General features: G+C 38.1%; 4 protein-coding genes across 5 annotated transcripts in view; 3 read left to right on the forward strand and 1 right to left on the reverse strand.

Annotated features, from left to right (window-relative positions):
- The window catches only part of LOC134822799 (protein ABHD13-like), a 948842-nt gene that overhangs the window by 529845 nt on the left and 400984 nt on the right, over positions 1-18013 (reverse strand). The window lies entirely within an intron of this gene.
- The window catches only part of LOC134823321 (peptidyl-prolyl cis-trans isomerase NIMA-interacting 4-like), a 70916-nt gene that overhangs the window by 52139 nt on the left and 764 nt on the right, over positions 1-18013 (forward strand). The window contains exon 2 of the mRNA XM_063834744.1: positions 17851-18013. Within this exon, the coding sequence (XP_063690814.1) occupies positions 17878-18013 (136 nt within the window). The 5' untranslated portion in view covers positions 17851-17877. The remainder of the gene's footprint in view (positions 1-17850) is intronic.
- Positions 13672-16258, forward strand: LOC134822667 (uncharacterized protein C05D11.1-like). Its single transcript, XM_063833857.1, has one exon. The coding sequence runs from the start codon at positions 14252-14254 to the stop codon at positions 15965-15967; it is 1716 nt and encodes a 571-aa protein (XP_063689927.1). The 5' UTR covers positions 13672-14251; the 3' UTR covers positions 15968-16258.
- On the forward strand, positions 16483-17620 carry LOC134822668 (triuret hydrolase TrtA-like). 2 transcript variants are annotated; one of them, XM_063833860.1, is made up of 2 exons: positions 16483-16562; positions 16682-17620. In XM_063833860.1, exon 2 carries the CDS (start codon positions 16720-16722, stop codon positions 17278-17280), a length of 561 nt encoding a protein of 186 aa, XP_063689930.1. In that variant the 5' UTR covers positions 16483-16562; positions 16682-16719; the 3' UTR covers positions 17281-17620. The 2 variants fall into 2 exon arrangements, with proteins under 2 accessions (XP_063689930.1, XP_063689928.1); XM_063833858.1 differs by having other exon boundaries at positions 16489-16562; positions 16733-17620.

An 18013-nucleotide genomic window follows, 5' to 3' on the forward strand; every position in this document is an offset into this window, starting at 1 on the left:
AATGTCCTAACACGGATCTAGGAAAAACCTGAGAACCAAATAAGCAGAATGGCACCCGGGCATGAAAGTTTAAAATAAATACCGTTCTAGACCTCCTGCCGGAGGCATTTACTCCTTAATAATGCTTTAAAGCACATGTTAGAAATTTTACTCCGAAATTTAATAACATAGAACGTAACAAGGAATATCTTCCAAACGAGTTTTCTTAGAGGGGAGAGTTCTTTAATAAGACCTATGATTAAAATAACCGACTGCTATCGAGGAATCGAGAGTGGAATAAATAAAAAGCGAAATAAATTCTAAGATTAAGCGAAAAAGTGGTACAGAGAAGCTAATGTCCTAACACGGAGTCTAGTAAAGACCTGTGAACCAAATAACAGAATGGCACCCGTGGCATGAAGTGATAAAAGAAATACCCGTTCTAGAATCCTGCGGAGGCATTATACTCCCTTAATAATGCATTATGCACGTGTTAGAAAATTTTACTCCGAAATTTAATAACATAGAACAACAAGGAATAACTCCCAAACGGAGTTTTCTTAGAGGGTGAGAGGTTTCTTAATAAGAACCTAATATTAAAAATAACCTGGACTGCTCGCGAGGAACGTCGAGATGTGGAATTAAATAAAAGCGAAATAAAATTCTAAGATAACGAAAAAGTGGTACAGAAAGCTACTGTCCTAACACGAGTCTAGAAAAACCTGTGAACCAAATAAGCCTAAGGCACCCGTGCATGACGTGTTAAAATTAAATACCGTTCTAAATGCCTGCGGAGGCATTTTTAACCTCCTTAATAATGCATTATGCACGTGTTAGAAAAATTTTAACTCCGAAACTTTAATAACATAGAACGTAACAAGGAATATCTCAAACGGGAGTTTTCTGAGAGGGTGAGAGGTCTTAATAAGACCAATGATTAAAATTACCGGACTGCTGCGAGGAATCGAGAGTTGGAATACAAATAAAAGCGAAATAAATTCTAAGATAACAACAAGTGTAACAGAAAAGCTAATGTCCTAACACGGAGTCTTGGAAAAACCTGTGAACCAAATAAGCAGAATGGCACCCGTGCATGAGTGTTAAAATAAATATTTATTTTTTTAACACTTCATGCACGGTGCCATTCAGCTTATTTGGTTCACAGGTTTTTCCTAGACTCCGCGTGGTTAGAATTAGCTTTCTGTACCACTTTTTCGTTATCTATAGATTTATTTCGCTTTATTTTATGCCCACTCTCGATTCCTCGCTAGCAGTCCGGTTAATTTTAATCATTAGGTCTATTAAGAACCTCTCACCCTCTTAGAAACTCCGTTTGGAGATATTCCTGTTACGTTTCTATGTTATTAAATTCGAGTAAAATTTTCGCACACGTGCATAATGCATTATTAAGGAGTAAAATGCCTCCCGCCAGGCATTTCAGAACGGTAATTTAATTTAACACTTCATGCACGGGTGCCATCTGCTATTTGGTTCACAGGTTTTCCTAGACCCGTGTTAGGACATAGCTTTCTGACCACTTTTCCGTAATCTTAGAATTTTATTTCGCTTTATTTTCTTCCCACACTCGATCCTCTCTACAGTCCGTTAATTTTAATCATTAGGTCTTATTAAAGAACCTCTCACTCCTCTAAGAAAACACCGTTTGGAGATATTCCTTGTTACGTTCTATGTTATTAAATTTCGGAGTAAAATTTTCTAACACGTGCAAAATGCATTATTAAGGGATAAAATGCCTCGCAGGCATTCTAGAACGGTATTTTATTTTAACCCTACATGCACGGTGCCATTCTGCTTATTTGGTTCACAGTCACTTTCCTAGACTCCGTGTTAGGACATTAGCTTTCTGACCACTTTTTCCGTTATCTTAGAATTGATTTCGGAGGCTTTTTTTTATTCCCACTCTCGATTCTCCGCTAGCAGTCCGGTTAATTTTAATCATTAGGTCTATTAAAACCGCTCATCCCCCCCTCTAAGAAAACTCCGTGGGAGATATTCCTTGTTACGTTCTATGATATAAATTCGGAGTAAAATTTACTACACTGCATAATGCATTATTAAGGATAAAATGCCTCCGCAGCATTCTAGAACGGTATTAATTTAACACGTTCAAGCACGGTGCCAGTCTGCTTATGTGGTTCACAGTTTTTTTCCTAGACTCCGTGTTAGGACTTACTTCTGTACCACTTTTTTCGTACTTAGAATTTATTTCGCTTTTATTTTATTCCCAACTCTCGATTCCTCGCTGCAGTCCCGTATTTAATCATAGGTCTTATTAAAGAACCTCTCACCCTCTAAAGAAAACTCGTTTGAGATATTCTTTGTTACGTTTCGATGTTATAAATTTCGGAGTAAAATATTCTAACACGTGCATAATGCAGTATTAAAGAGTAAAATCCTCCGCAGCCAGAGCCGCACCCCCCCCCCCCCACTCCTGCATTCTAAACGTATTTATTTTAACATTTCATGCACGGTCGCCAGTCTGCTTATTTGATCACAGTTTTTCGAACTCCGTGTTAGGAATTAGCTTTCTGTACAACTTTTCGTTATCTTAGATTTATGTCGCTTTATTTTATTCCCACTCTCGTTCCTCGCTACAGTCCGGTAAATTTTTTAATCATTAGGTGTCTTATTAAAGAACCTCTCACCTCTATGGAAACTCGTTGAGGTATTCCTTGTTACGTTCTATTTATTAAATTTTCGGAGTTAAACATTTTCTAAACACGTGCATAAGAATTATTAAGGAGTAAAATGCCTCCGCAGCATGCTAGAACGGTATTTTATTTTAACACGTCAGGCACGGGTGCCATTCTGCTTATTTGGTTCACAGGTTTTTCCTAGACTCCGTGTTAGGCAGTAGCTTTCTGTACCACTTTTCGGTGATCTTAAAATTTATTTCGCTTTTATTTATTCCCACTCTCGATTCCTCGCTAGCAGTCCGGTTAATTTTAATCATTAGGTCTTATTAACGAACCTCTCACCCTCTAAGAAACTCCGTTTGTGATATTCCTGTTACGTTCTAGGTTATTAAATTTCGGAGTAAAATTTTCGAACACGTGCATACTGCATTATTAAGAGTAAAATGCCTCCCAGGCAATCTAAGATCGGTAGTTATTTTAAACACTTCATGCACGGGTGCCATTTCTGCTAATTTGGTAACATCCAAGGTTTTTCCTAGACTCCCCGTGTAGGACATTAGCTTTCTGTACCACTTTTTCGTTAACTTAGAATTTATTTCGCTTTTATTTTATTCCACTCTCGATTCCGCGCTAGCATCCGGTTAATTTTTAAATCATAGGTCTTATTAAGACTCTCACCTCTAAGAAAACCCGATTGAGATATTCCTTGTTACGTTCTATTTATTAAAATTTCGAGTAAAATTTTTCTAACACGAGCATAATGCATTACTTAAGGATAAAATGCCTCCGCAGGCATTCTAGAACGGTATTTAAGTTAACACTTGCATGCACGGGTGCCATTCAGCTTATTTGTTCCAGGTTTTTCCTAGACACCGTGTTAGCATTAGCTTTCTGTACCACTTTTTCGTTATCTTAGAATTTATTTTCGCTTTTATTTTATTCCCACTCTCGAATCTCGCAAGCAGTCCGGTTAATTTTAATCATTAGGTCTTAATTAAAGAACGCTCACCCTCTAGAAAACTCCGTTTGGAGATATCTTGTTACGTTCTATGTTTATTAAATTTCGAGTAAAATTTTCTAACACGTGCAGAATTGCATTATTAAGGATAAAAAATGCCTCCGCAGGCATTCTAGAACGTATTTATTTAACATTTTCATGCACGGTCGCCATTTCTGCTTATTGGTTCACAGGTTTTCCGAGACTCCGGTGTTAGGCACATTAGCTTTCTGTACCACTTTTTCGGTTATCTTAGAATTTATTTTCGCTTTATTTTATTCCCACTCTTCGATTCCTCGCTAGCAGTCCGGTTAATTTTACTCATTAGGTCTTATAAAAGAACCTCTTCACCCTCTAAGAAAACTCCGTTGAGATAGTCCGTTTTTACGTTCTATGTTAGTATAAATTCGAGTAAAATTTTCTAACACGTGCATAATGCATTATTAAGAGTAAAATGCCTCCGCAGGCATTCTAGAAAGTAATTTTATTTTAACACTTCATGCCGGTTGCCATTCTGCTTATTTTGGTTCACAAGTTTTCCTAGACTCCTGGTTTAGGACATTAGCTTTCTGTACCACTTTTCGTTATCTTAGAATTGATTTCGCTTATTTTTATTCCACTCTCGTCCTCGCTAGCAGCCCGGTTTAATTTTAATCATTAGGTCTTATTAAAGAACCTCCTCACCCTCAAGATAACTCCGTTGGAGATATTCCTTGTTACGTTTCATGTTACTAAATTTCGGAGTAAAAATTTCTAACACGTGCATAATGCATTATTAAGAGTAAATGCCTCCGCCAGGCATTCTAGAACGGTAATTTATTTTAAACTTCATGCACGGTCCATTACGCTTATTGGTTCACAGGTTTTTTCCTAGACTCCGTGTTAGACATTAGCGTTCTGTACCACTTTTTCGTTATATTAAATTATTCGCTTTTATTTAGTCCACTCTCGATTCCTCGCTAGCAGTCCCGGTTAATTATAATCATTAGGGCTTATTAAAGAACCTCTCACCCCTAAGAAAACACCGTTTGGAGATATTCCTTGTTAACTCTATGTTTATTAAATTTCGGAGTAAAATTTTCTAACACTGCATAATGCATATAAAGGAGTAAAATGCCTCCGCAGGCCTTCTAGAACGGTATTTATTTTTAACACTTCCATGCACGGGTGCCATTCTGCTTATTTGGTTCACAGGTTTGTCCTAGACCCGTGTTAGGACATTAGCTTTCTGTACCACTTTTTCGTTATCTTAGAAGTTATTTTCGCTTTTATTTTTATTTCCCACACTCGATTCCTCGCTAGCATCGGTTAATTATAATCATTAGGTCTTATAAAAGAACCTCTCTCCCTCTAATAAAACTCCGTTGAGATATTCCTTGTTACTTCTTTGTTATTAAAATTCGAGTAAAATTTTCTACACGTGCATACTGCCATTAATTAAGGATAAAATGCCTCCGCAGGCATTTCTAGAACGTATTTATTTAACACATCATGCACGGGTGCCATTCTGCTTATTAGGTTCACAGGTTTTTTCCCTAGAACTCCGTGTAAGGACATTAGCTTTCTGACCACTTGTCGTTATCTTAGAATTTATTTCGCTTTATTTTAGTCCCACTCTCGATTCCTCGCTAGCATCCGGTTAATTTTTAATCATTAGGTCTTATTAAAGAACCTCTCACCCTCTAAAAAACTCCGTTTGGAGATAATCCTTGTTACGTTCTAGTTATTAAAATTTCGGAGTAAAATTTTCTAACGCTGCATAATGCATTATTAAGGAGTAAAATGCTCCGCAGCATCTAGAACGGTATTTATTTAACACTTCATGCACGGTGCCATTCTGCCTATTTGGTTCACAGGTTTTTCCTAGACTCCGTTTAGGACATTAGGTTTCGTACCACTTTTTCGTTATCTTAGAATTTATTTCGCTTTTATTTTTTCCCACTCTCGATTCCTCGCTAGCAGTCCGGTTAATTTTAATCATTAGGTCTAATTAAAGAACCTCTCACCCTCTAAATAAAACTCCGTTTGGGAGATATCCTTGTTACGTTCTATGTTATTAAATTTTTCGGAGTAAAATTTTCTAACACGTGCATAATGCATTATTAAGGAAAATGCCTCCGCACATTTCTAGTACGGTATTTATTTTAACACTTCATGCACGGGTGCCTTCTGCTTATATGGTTCACAGTTTGTTTCCTAACTCCGTGTTAGGACATTAGCTTTCCTAGTACACTTTTCGTTATCTTAGATTATTATTTCGCTTTTATTTATTCCCACACTCGATTCCTCCGCTAGCGTCCGTTAATTTTTAATCATTAGGTCTTATTAAAGAACCTCTCACCCTCTAAAAAACTCCGTGTGAGATATTCCTTGTTACGTTTACTATGTTTATTAAATTTCGAGTAAAATTTTCTAACACGTGCATAATGCATTATTAAGGAGTACCAATCCTCCGCAGGCATTCTAGAACGGTAATTTATGGTTAACACTTCATGCACGGTGCCATTCTGCTTATTTGGTTCACAGGTTTTCCTAGACTCCGTGTTAGACATAGCTTCTGTATCCCACCCACTTTTTCGTATCTTAGAATTTATTCGCTTTATTTATTCCCACTCGCGATTCCTCGCTAGCAGTCCGGTTAATTTAATCATGAGTCTTATTAAAGAACCGCTCACCTCTAAGAAAACACCGTTTGAGATATTCCTTGTAACGTTCTAGTTTATTAATTTTCGAGTAAAATTTTTCTAACACGGGCATATGCATTATTTAAGGAGTAAAATGCCTCCGCAGCATCTAGAACGTATTATTTAACACTTCATGCACGGGTGCCATTCTGCTTATTTGGTTTCACAGTTTTTCCTAGACTCCGTGTTAGGACTTTAGCTTTCTGTACCACTTTTTCGTTATCGTAGAATGTATTTCGCTTTTATTTTACTCCCACTCTCGATTCCTCGCTAGCAGTCCGGTTAATTTTAATCATTAGGTCTGTATTAAAGAACCTCTCACCCTCTAAGAAAACTCCGTTTGGAGATATTCCTTGTTACTGTTCTATTTATTAAATTTTCGGAGTAAAAGTTTCTAACACGTGCATAATTGCATTATTAAGGGTAAAATCCTCCGCAGGCAATTCTAAACGTATATATTTCAAACACGTCATGCACGGGTGCCATGCTGCTTATTTGGTTTCACAGGTCTTTCCTAGACTCCGTGTTAGGACATTAGCTTTCAGTACCACTTTTTCGTTATCTAGAAATTTATTTTCGCTTTTATTTTATTCCCCACTCCGATGTCCTCGCTAGCAGTCCGGTAATTTTAATTCATTGTCTTATTAAAGAACCTCTCACCGCTAAAAAACTCCCGTTTGGAGAATTCCTTGTTACGTTCTATGTTATAAATTTCCGGATAAAATTTTCCGAACACGTGCATAATGCATTATTAAGGAGTAAAATGCCACCCCTCCGCTGGCATCTAGAACGGTATTATTTAACACTTCATGCACGGGGCCATTCTGCGTATTTGTTCACAGGTTTTTCTAGACTCCGGTTAGGACATTAGCTTTCTGTACCACTTTTTCGTTATCTTAGAAATTATTTCGCTTTTATTTTATTCCACTCTCGATTCTCGCTAGCTGACCGGTTAATTTTAATCATTTGGTCTATTAACAGAACCTCTCACCCTCTAATATAAGAAAACTCCGTTTGGGAGATTTTCCTGGTTACGTTCTAGGTTATTAAAATTCGGAGTAAAAATTTTCTACACGGCATACTGCATTATTAAGGATTAAAATGCCTCCGCAGGCAGTCAAGAACGGTATTTATTTAACACTTCATTCACGGGTGCCTTTCTGCTTATTTGGTTCACAGGTTTTTCCTAGACTCCGTGTTAAGGACATTTAGCTTTCTGTACGCACTTTTCGTTATCTTTAGAATTATTCGCTTTATTTATTCCCACTCTCGATTTCTGATCTGCTCAGCGAGTACCGGTTAATTTTAAATCATTAGGTCTTAGAAAGAACTCTCCCCTCTAAGAAAACTCCGGTTTTGTATATTTCCTTGTTACGTCTAGTTATTAAATTTCGAGTAAAAATATTCTAACACGTGCATAAGCATTAATTAGGAGTAAAATGCCTCCGCAGGCATTCTAGAACGGTATTTATTTGAACACTTTCTTCATGCACGGTGCCATTCTGCTTATTTGGTTCACAGTCTTTCCTAGACTCCGTTTAGGACATTCGCTTCTGTACCACTTTTTCTTATCGTAGAATTATTTTCGCTTTTATTTTAATTCCCACTCTCGATTCCTCGCTAGCTGTCGGTTAATTTTAATCATTAGGTCTTATAAAGAACCACTCACCCTCTAAGAAAACTCCGTTTGGAGATACTTCCTTGTTACGTTCTATGTTATTAAATTCGAGTAAATTTCGAACTCGTGCATAATGCATTATTAAGGAGTAAAATGCCTCCGCCAGGCATTTCTAGAACGTATTTATTTTAACACTTCATGCTCGGGTGCCATTCTGCTTATTGGTTCACAGGTTTTTTCCGAACTCCGTGTTAGACATTACTTTCTGTAACCACATTTCCGTTATCTTAGAATTTTATTTCGCTTTTATTGTATTCCCACACTCGATTTCCTCGCTAGCAAGTCCGGTGATTTTTAAGCATTAGGTCTTTATTAAAGAACCTCTCACCTCTAAGAAAACCTCCGTTTGAGATATACCTTGTTACGTCTATGTTAATAAATGTCGGAGTAAAATTTTCTAACACGTGCATAATGCATTATTAAGGAGTAAAATGCCTCCGCAGGCATTCTAGAACGGTATTTATTTTAACCTTCATGCACGGGTGCCATTCTGCTTATTTAGTTTCACAAGGTCTTTCCTAGACACGTGTTAGGACCTACTTTCTGTACCACTTTTTCGTTATCTTAGAAGTTATTTCAACTTTTTATTTATTTTATTCCCACTCTCGATTCCTCGCTAGCAGTCCGTTAATTTTTTAATCTTAGGTCTTATAATGAACCTCTCACCCACTAATAAAACTCCGATTGTGAGCTATACCTGTACGTCTAAGTTATTAATTTCGGATAAAATTTTCCTTACACACGTGCAAACGCATTATTAAGGAGTAAAATGCCTCCGCCGGCTTTCTAGAACGATATATTTTAACACTTCATGCACGGGTGCCATTCTGCTTTATTTGGTTCACAGGTTTTTCCTAGCTCCGTGTTAGACCTTAGCTTCTGTACCACTTTCGTTATCTTAGAATTTATTTCGCTTTGTTATTTATTCCCACTCTCGATCCTCGCTAGCAGTCCGGTTAAAATTTAATCCATAGGTCTATATTAAAGAACCTCTCACCCTCTAAGAAAACTCCGTTTTGAGAAATTCCCTTGTTACGTTTCTATGTTAATAAATTTCGGAGTAAAATTTCTAACACGTGCAATAATGCATTATTAAGGAGTAAAATGCTCCGCAGGCATTCTAGAAGGTATTATTTTAACACTTCATTCACGGTGCCAAGTCTCGCTTATTTGGTTCACAGGTGTTTTTCCTCGCTCGTGTTAGGACATTAGCATATCTGTACCACTTTTCGTTTATCTTAGAATTTATTTCGCTTTTATTTTAATTCCCCTCTCGATTCTCGCTAGCAGTTCCGTTTAATTTTAATCATTAGGTTCTTATTAAGAACCCTCTCCCCCACTAAGTAAACTCCGTTTGGAGATATTCCTTGATACGTTTCTATGTTATTAAATTTCGGGTAAACTTTTCTAACACGTGCATAATGCATTATTAAGGAGTAAAATACTCCGCAGGCATTCCAGAACGGTATTATTTTAAACACTGCTGCCCGGGTGCATTCTTCTTATTTGGTTCACAGGTCCTTCCTAGACCCGTGGTAGGACATAAGCTTTTCGTACCACTTTTTTCGTATAACTTAGAATTTATTCGCTTTTATATTATTCCCACTCTCGATTCCTCGCTACAGTCCGGTTAATTTTAATCATTAGGTCTTATCTGAAGAACCTCTCACCCTCTAAGAAACTCCGTTTGAGATATACCTTGTTTAACGTCTATGTTATTAAATTCCCTTTGTTGATACTGTCACTTTTTACTGCATTAAGTATGTGTATTTTTAGGCCGATTTCTTGCACTTTTATCACTGGGTCAAAATTCATTATATCATGATGGAGACGACTTATATCTACATTTAACCTGAAGCGTTTGCTTGTCTGACTTACTTCCAATAGACTTTAATTCAACCATAACCGGTCGTAATCAGCTTTATCGTGTCTCCGTTCATCAAGACAGGCTTCTTTCAGCATACCGTGTCGTTATCTGCTTTATCGTCTCTCCAACTTCAGATACAGGCTTCTTCAACATACCGTGTCGTATCATGCTTTAACGTCTCTCCTTCTTCAGAGACAGGCTTTCTTCAACATACCGTGTCGTATCATGCTAATCGTACTCTCATTCTTCAAGACAGCTTTCGTTCAACATACCAGTCGTATCACGTTTCATCGTCTCTCCTTCTCAGAGACAGGCTTTCTTCCAACAGACCATGTCGTATCACGTTTTCATTCGTATCTCCTTCTTCAGAGACAGGCTTATCTTTTAGTATACCTCATACCATGTCGTATCAAGTTTTTTTTTTTTTTTTGTTTTTTTTCCGTCTCCTTCTTCTTCAGAGCTGCTTTCTTCAGCATACCGTGTCGTCTCAAAGTTTCTATCATCTCTCCTTCAGAGCCAGGCTTTATTCAACATACCATGTCGTATCATGTTTTTGGTCCTCTCTTCAGAGACCGCTTCTGTCAGCATACCTGTCGTCTCTCCTTCTTCAGAGATAGGCTTTATTTCAACATACCGTGTCGTATCATGCTTTATCGTGTCCCATCATCAGACACAGGCTTTCTTTCAACATACCGTGTCGTTTCATGCTTTATCTTGTCTCCTTCAACAGACACAGGCTTTCTTCACATACCGGGTCGTCTCTCCTTCTCTCAAGAGCAGGGCTTTATTTCAAATAACCCGTGTCGCATCTTTTGAATTGTCTCTCCTCTTCAAGACAGCTTTCTTTCAGCATTATATCGTGTCGTAACAAGTTCTACGTCTCTAATTCGTCAGAACAATTCACTATTTCAGTCAGGTATTTCATCCTTATATTTATTTTGTTTTAAAAATTTTAAATTCAAATTTTGTATTGTATTTATCATTTAAATTTGAACAACACTTGACAAATAAGCCGCCCATTTTGTTATTAATTAATCTAGTAGGTGATAGGTACCATGGACATAAGAGTCTAATGACTCTACCCCACAGATTAGTCCAGGCAGTGGATCACACTCTGATACATCTCTTTTTGGAGATTTCGGACTCTCAGACTACATATACTAGTTGAGTGTGTTCCATAACCTAGCACCCTGCCTAAACGTACGGTACTCCTGGACCTATGTGGCAAGCCTGCTCCCTGAACAAAAAAAAAATAATGTATATATACCCGTGATTGTCCTCTGAATCGAACCGTCCTCCGTGACAAATTCCCTTAGATAAGCATTCAAAGCAGCTTGGGGCTCCTCAACAGCACTTGATGACAAACAGCTTGATTCCTGACACCATTTATGACTTTAATCTGAGACATATTTGTTCTTAAAAGTTCGCTGCCAATTGCTGCACCCAAATGGCGTTTCTCCTTCAGACTCGATGTTACAATACCAGTGCTGAGAATACGTTTCTGCGCAAGATCTAGGTCCTCGCTATACTTCACAATCAGGACGTCTTACTGCTTATGGGTAATATCCCATACTTTGGTCCGTGCTCCAACAGCGTATCCCACCAATCTAATACCTTCCACTCTTTCCACCAGGCACTACTGTCGTCTGCAAACCAAGACTGATTGCAACACTGGGCTGGGAGGCGGGGGGCTAGGTCCTTCTACTAGAGGCTTGATCCCCTAATGCATAGATCCATTGCGCTACATCTCCGAGTTAACTTCTCAGACTTTAAGTTGGTAAGTGTCCTCGGTAGTATTAATGATCAGGTCGCTGGCTTTTGGTAGTGGTTCTTTAGATTACGGATAGAGCGAGACAAATCTCATGAAACATTGTTGGTAAGGCTGCTTCTCTAGTATGAACGATTGAACGCATTAACAGCGTCCAACCTGTATATTGCTTCAGTGTCCTGTCCTTCCCCGATCTGTCGCCATTGCATGAATGGAAGCCTCTATTCCTGATTTGAGCCCTGCACAGGTCTGCAGATGGCCAGCAAAAATGTAAATATCAGTTTTGAAAGACATTAGCCAGCCATTGCTTTTCCCATGATTCTGCGCAATATCTCGCCCGACTTCCCAATAGGTCTTACACGGTTTCCTTCTTATCCTGGCCTTTATCAAGAGGGATTAATCTGCATGCAGTGAACTCTTTCAGACAGCTATGATGGATATCTTCTCACAAAGCGCCTGCAACAATTGCTAAGACTCACGCAATTGTCACTGATGCTTGCCATATGATTTGCTGCAGATGAATTGCTTCCACAAATCTGAGTCCCGTTTAGTTTGGGCCGCTGTTCCCATCCAAAATAAAACAAGCCCTCTTGACAGTCTCTGCGTCATATCCTCTCAAATGTCACTTCTGAGGTGGAGGAGTACTGTGAGGGTGCAGAACAACTGGATCTGCTTTAACACTGGAGGTGGTTTCTCACCAAGGACCTGTTTAATTGTTTGCTGTAGGCTGTGAACTCCTAAGGTGTTCATTGGAACTGTCAACTATTTGGTGCTTGTTTTAACTTTCCCAGAGCATTAGTCGGCAGAAACTCTTCTTCCTGGATTCCTCGCTGATTTTTGTTGCGGCACCAAGGCTTTCTGAATACTCTGCACTCATCATTAGAGCGTCAAGTTCTCCATTTTCCATTTAACCAAACGCTTGTGAGATATGTAAATATGAATTATGGGGCGGCCATTCTGTAAATATTTTCTAAAATTAGGCTTAATGCTGAGTTAAATTTGAATATTTTTCTGATTGAAATGCTAATTATTAATTGTAATGTCCCTGCACAGTGCACAGCAGATACGAGATCTCTAAATTATTTACTATTTTTAATTATATTGTGTATAAATTTAATTATAATTATATTTTGATGAATGCTTTCTGTCACAAACTCATTCCAAGAAACCCTTTACTGTTTCACACACTTAAGCCTGGGGGTCCCCAAGTAAGCAAGTAAGAATAGATGAGAGAGAGTAGCAAGTTCAAACATTGTGAAGTAGTTGTGGGGTTAAGCTTTTCTGTAATTGTGATCAACATCATCGAAGAAGTTCGACATACAACGTAACTAAAATAGACCCTTCTAAAATGTGACTCTACCGTAGACACGCGGTGACAATTAAGTATTGAATCTATACTCGCGCACGCGAGTTTCCTTCTCCTTCCATTGCACCTAGATTTCTCGCGTGTCTCGCAAATTACTGCCACGCCACCATAGTGAAACGACCCGTGGGTCGCAGCCGTGATACAAAATATAACGACGTCTCCGTCGTAATGACACAAGTAACTGATCAACCCACCTAATGATGATGTATGTTTTTCATATAAAGTATATTAAATATTTTAACTGGGTGAAAATATTTATAGGGATTTTATTTTTTTAAATTTTCAGATCATTCATAACTATTTGTACTAAAATGCTCATTGTGTGGGGGGGGGGGGGGTGGTTCCTATAAGATTAGATTTTCATCATCATCATATTACATATTAGTGTATTGTATTCACTAAATGGGAAGCCACAATACAGCCGCGGCACTCTGCGCGGCAGGTTACAACGTGTGACAGCTAACCTGAATTTTTTATGATTTAGACATTAAGTTCTTTTTGAATGGTTATTAAAAAAACTTTTTGGTGCATTATGAAAAATTATGTAAAAATGTTTGTTTTTTAAAAGACAAAGGTTATAAAATTTTTTAACGGGTGAATACTCGTAAAATATCTGATCCATATGCTGCTAAGTTAAGAACAGTCAACTCGGCGCCGTCCTCAATTAACGACGACCGGGCAGCTGAAGCTAAATATGGTCCGTATGAAAGACCTTGGACAGGTGAGGTTAAACTCTTTGAAACATACTCCACAACAGATGTACTCTTTCCAGCTAAGGATGAAGATAACGGAAGAGTCTCCATAACTTGGAAGGGTCCTCTTTTGAGTGATATGAAAATGGTTGAGGCTCATAGTATTCTATGGAATTACATGATCAGTACTTCCGCTGCTCCTCTTGTAAAATCCTTGATAGACATTCCTGAACCCCTGTGCTCTTCAATATCGATTTCTACTGAAGAATATCCGAATACGTTAGTAACTGTAATATTCAAAGGTGTTAAACCTGAAAAGCATGCCGAGATTAGGGAGATTGTGATGAGGACAATGACGGAAACTCATCAGGGTAACTTAGACATGGCGAGACTGAAAAACCAAATCAAGAACAGTATTTCTAATTTTTCAGATAAGCTTGAAAATGATCCATCAGAGATGCTGGCTGAGTTGGTGATCTCGGATGGGTTGTACGGAGGGGAGCAACACACTGAACTTACAACATTTGTCCACATATTTGAAGTGTTGGAAAATTTGAGGGGGAATGATGAGTCTTTCTGGAAAAGTATTCTTGCAGTATTACATTGAGGAACCCAATGTTACCATTAACAGCATCCCTAGCATAAAGTGCATGGATGATTTGGAGGCAAATGAGAAGGAACGGGTTTCTCAACAACAGAAATCGCTCGGTCCTGAAGGCCTCTCAAATTGCGAGAAAGAAATTAATGAATGCATAGAGTTTAATGAGAAAAACATGGATGAGGTTGAGGATATCATCGAGGAACTTCCATCTCCCACAATTGGTGAAGGTATCAGCTTTCACCCTCTGCATACAAACAAGGATAGAATGGACCAGGGACTCATAACCCATGAGATTGAAAGTGATTTTGTGCGATTTTATTTCACATTTGACACTGATCATTTGTCTACGGAAGATAAAGCTCTGCTTGGGGTGTATGCTAAGCTCTTCTGTGACACTGCACTTCTTCATGGTGGAAAAGAGGTACCCTATGAAGATGCTATTAAGCTCAAAGAACAACTTCTCCTGAATGCTTCGATTTTTGTTGGCGGAGCCGAGATAGAATCTTTTACTGAAATTGTTTTGATGCTCTTTAAATTCTCTGTTGAAGACAAGGATCAATGTAAAGAGTTAATAAAGAACCTTATTTGCAACAAAATATTCACTGAAGATCGTGTGACTACTGCTGTCAATAAAATGATGTCGGTTATATCTGTTAAATTGAGAAAAGCAAGTAGTGTTCTTAGTGCTATCAGTACTGTCACCAGATTCTCAGGTAGTTGTAAATCCAGTAGAAACTTATTCTCTGAGCTTTCGTTGCTTGAATCATTCAAAAATGATATCCCTGCACTGGTGAAAAAGTTAGAAAAGCTGCAAAATGACCTCTTCAGAGGTAATAAGATCATTTTGCACATCACCAGTAGTAAGAAAATATTTGAAGATCATTTTAGTGACAAAGAACTGACTTCTTTGATAAACCTTTACCATCTCTCCAAAGCGAATATCCCAACTCGCTTGCCTTCCTCCTTCAAAAGACAGAACAGTAACCCTGAGCAACTGCTGAAAGTGGTTTCTACAGACGAATCCAGCTACCTTATTCTTACTCACACTATCGACGTGTCCTACAACCACCCGGACTATGTGGCTGTGTCCCTGTTTGCTGAATATGTCGGTCAACTTGAGGGTCTGTTGTGGAAGAAGATTCGTGGTCAAGGCTTTGCGTATAGCTATGATCTTCACAACGGTCCAGCAAGTGGTAGCCTGATATTCTACCTGGGTAGAGCTACTAATGTTTCTAAAGGCTACCTAGCTGCGAAGGAGACTATAGACAACATTGTCAAGGAAAACGAACTGGAGGAAACTCAGATTGAAACAGCTAAAGGAGCCCTTGCCTGTGGTATCATCCAAAAGTACGAAACTCCCTCAGGTTCAGCTATCACCAATATCATAAACATTCACCGGGATCTTCCCATCCTACACGATACAGATACTCTAGCAAAGATTGTTCAAACAGGGCAAGCTGAGCTACTGGAAGCCTGCAAGAAATATTTTCAGCCAATATTTGGTGGGAATGCAAATATTGTCGTTTGTTGTCCGACGAATAAGAAAGAAGAAATTGTTGATGATTTAGCTGGTTTAGGTTTGAAAGTCAAGATTATTGATGATGTTGAGAAATATTTTCAGTACTTGAATAATAGCGAAAATGGATCTGAGATGAAGCATAGTATGGAGACTGTATAATAGTGTATAGAGATAAATTATAATTAATTGGTTAATTAATTAATTAATTATGAAATATCTAACAATATCTTCAACAGCAAGTTTTCAGTTAAAGTTTGAACATTATCAAAGTGCAGTTAAATACTTGGAATTTGTATGATAATTTGTTGGAGTAATTGAACCTATCGATTATGCTAATATTTGATTATTTTACAATAAATTAGTTTCCATCTGTTGCTGCTGTAAATATAAATATTATCTTATGGGAAAGTTAAAATATAAATGAATATTTGTGTTATTCACAGACTTGGTCACCTTATTATAATTGCCTTTTAAACACTGTTGTGACACTAGTACAAGAACACTGTACAGTAGTGAGTAATTTGCTGGTAAATGAATTATATGCCTTGAACTCTTGAAATCATATAACGATACTGCTGCTGTCTGCACTCTGCGAAAATTAAGATAAACAGCCTCGATTTGAATTGTGAGAAGGAAAATTTACGAAATTTGATTAACATAACTTATCTTGTCCCAGATAGTATTCCTATATCAATGAAACCTGTTCCGTGGAACATGCTCGGCCCATGGTCAAGTGATATATATTCAGCTCGAGGTAGGTAACGCTGCTGTGGAACTTGCACCATTTCTAAGTGATATAATATTTCATGTGACGAGGATAATGTTATTAAATTGGTCACAGTATTTAGATTCTAACTTTGGCTTGTTCTTCAGATGATACCTATTGTTAGGTCGATAACGGACTCATCCTCATGCCTTCCACAGCTCTCCTTGTCATTGACGTGCAGCCGGAATGGTACGGACCAACTACCGACACCTACAAACACTTCCCCAACTTTGCAGAACGTCTCACCTCACTTCTAGCTCGTTGTCGCGCTAAAGGCACTCACATAATCCACATCAGAGCAAAGTACGACACTTCTCCCGAGGTAGAGTCAGACTACACTCGCTGGCACCAGCAGTTCCGTAGGTTCAACCCGGAGAAACCTCTCGATCTGAGCGGGGACCCGACACCCTGGGCTAGAGAACTGGATGATGGAAGTGAGTCAGTGTTTAACAAGCCTACATTTAACGCGTTTTTAGGAACGGAGTTACACGGGTACCTACAGGAGCGGGGTATTAACAAGCTGATCTTAGCGGGGCTTATAACCTCAGTTTGTGTACAAATGACAGCAAATGAGGCCTTTATGCGGGGTTATGAGGTGAATGTTGTGTCGGAGGCGTGCGCGGATCGTAGTAGAGATAGACACGAAGCTGCCAAGTTATTGTATTCCGGGTATGTTTGGAATGATATTCCTCTGGAGAGCGTTTGAATTGATACTGTTTCATAGAGAGCTGAGCATTCCTCCAAACTGTTTTATAAATACAAATTTGATTTTAATATTCAATTTACCGATTTATGTATCATTTTATATGTTTCATTAAATGTTTTTTTAAGAATTTTGATTATTTCTTGTATTGGGGTCTACATGGACCATAATTTTTAAAAAATGTTTTGTAGTAAGAATAATTTGATGATTTTTTATTAAAATCTAGATTGTTGATTGATGGGTTATTATTTAAGAAGAACCATTTTTTGTTTAAGATTTTACCGTAAAGTTACATAATATTCTCGTTCAGCAGATTGCACATTGGAACGTTATGAAAATCGATAATAATTCTTGTTTCATTTGTCTTAGATATCAACTATTCGAAGGGAATGTACAAAAAAAGCAACAAAATGTTCATAGCATGAGCTGCAATAATTAGCAACTTTAAAATGTTCTTTATTGACTCGCAGTCTTCATAAAAAGCAATTCATCTCAAAACTTCTTCTTCCATTAAAAAATCAATATATTTAATATCAAGATTCACGTCTTATACACATACATATTACATAGTAGGTATGCTACTAAGTTAGAAGATTGATAATGGGTAAGAAAGGAGGTGGCGGTGGCGGTGGCGGTGGTGGCGCTGCTAAAGGCGGCGGGAAGGGAGGTGGTGGTAAAGGTAAGGGAAAAGCAGATGCTGGTGCTAGTGCTGCAGCTGAACCAAAAGAGAAGAAAG

This window comes from Bolinopsis microptera, chromosome 11 (genome assembly GCF_026151205.1).
Source record: "Bolinopsis microptera isolate Bmic1 chromosome 11, MBARI_Bmic_1.0, whole genome shotgun sequence".
In the NCBI taxonomy this organism is placed as follows: domain Eukaryota; kingdom Metazoa; phylum Ctenophora; class Tentaculata; order Lobata; family Bolinopsidae; genus Bolinopsis; species Bolinopsis microptera.

What these genes read in the sequence shown, in the direction of transcription:
- LOC134822668 (XM_063833858.1), top strand. Translation starts at nt 16,502, where the DNA reads ATGAAACCTGTTCCGTGGAACATGCTCGGCCCATGGTCAAGTGATATA. An exon ending in TGATATATATTCAGCTCGAG is followed by an intron (nt 16,563 to 16,732) that starts GTAGGTAACGCT and finishes TGCCTTCCACAG; the next exon opens with CTCTCCTTGTCATTGACGTG.
- LOC134822667 (XM_063833857.1), top strand. Translation starts at nt 14,252, where the DNA reads ATGATGAGTCTTTCTGGAAAAGTATTCTTGCAGTATTACATTGAGGAA.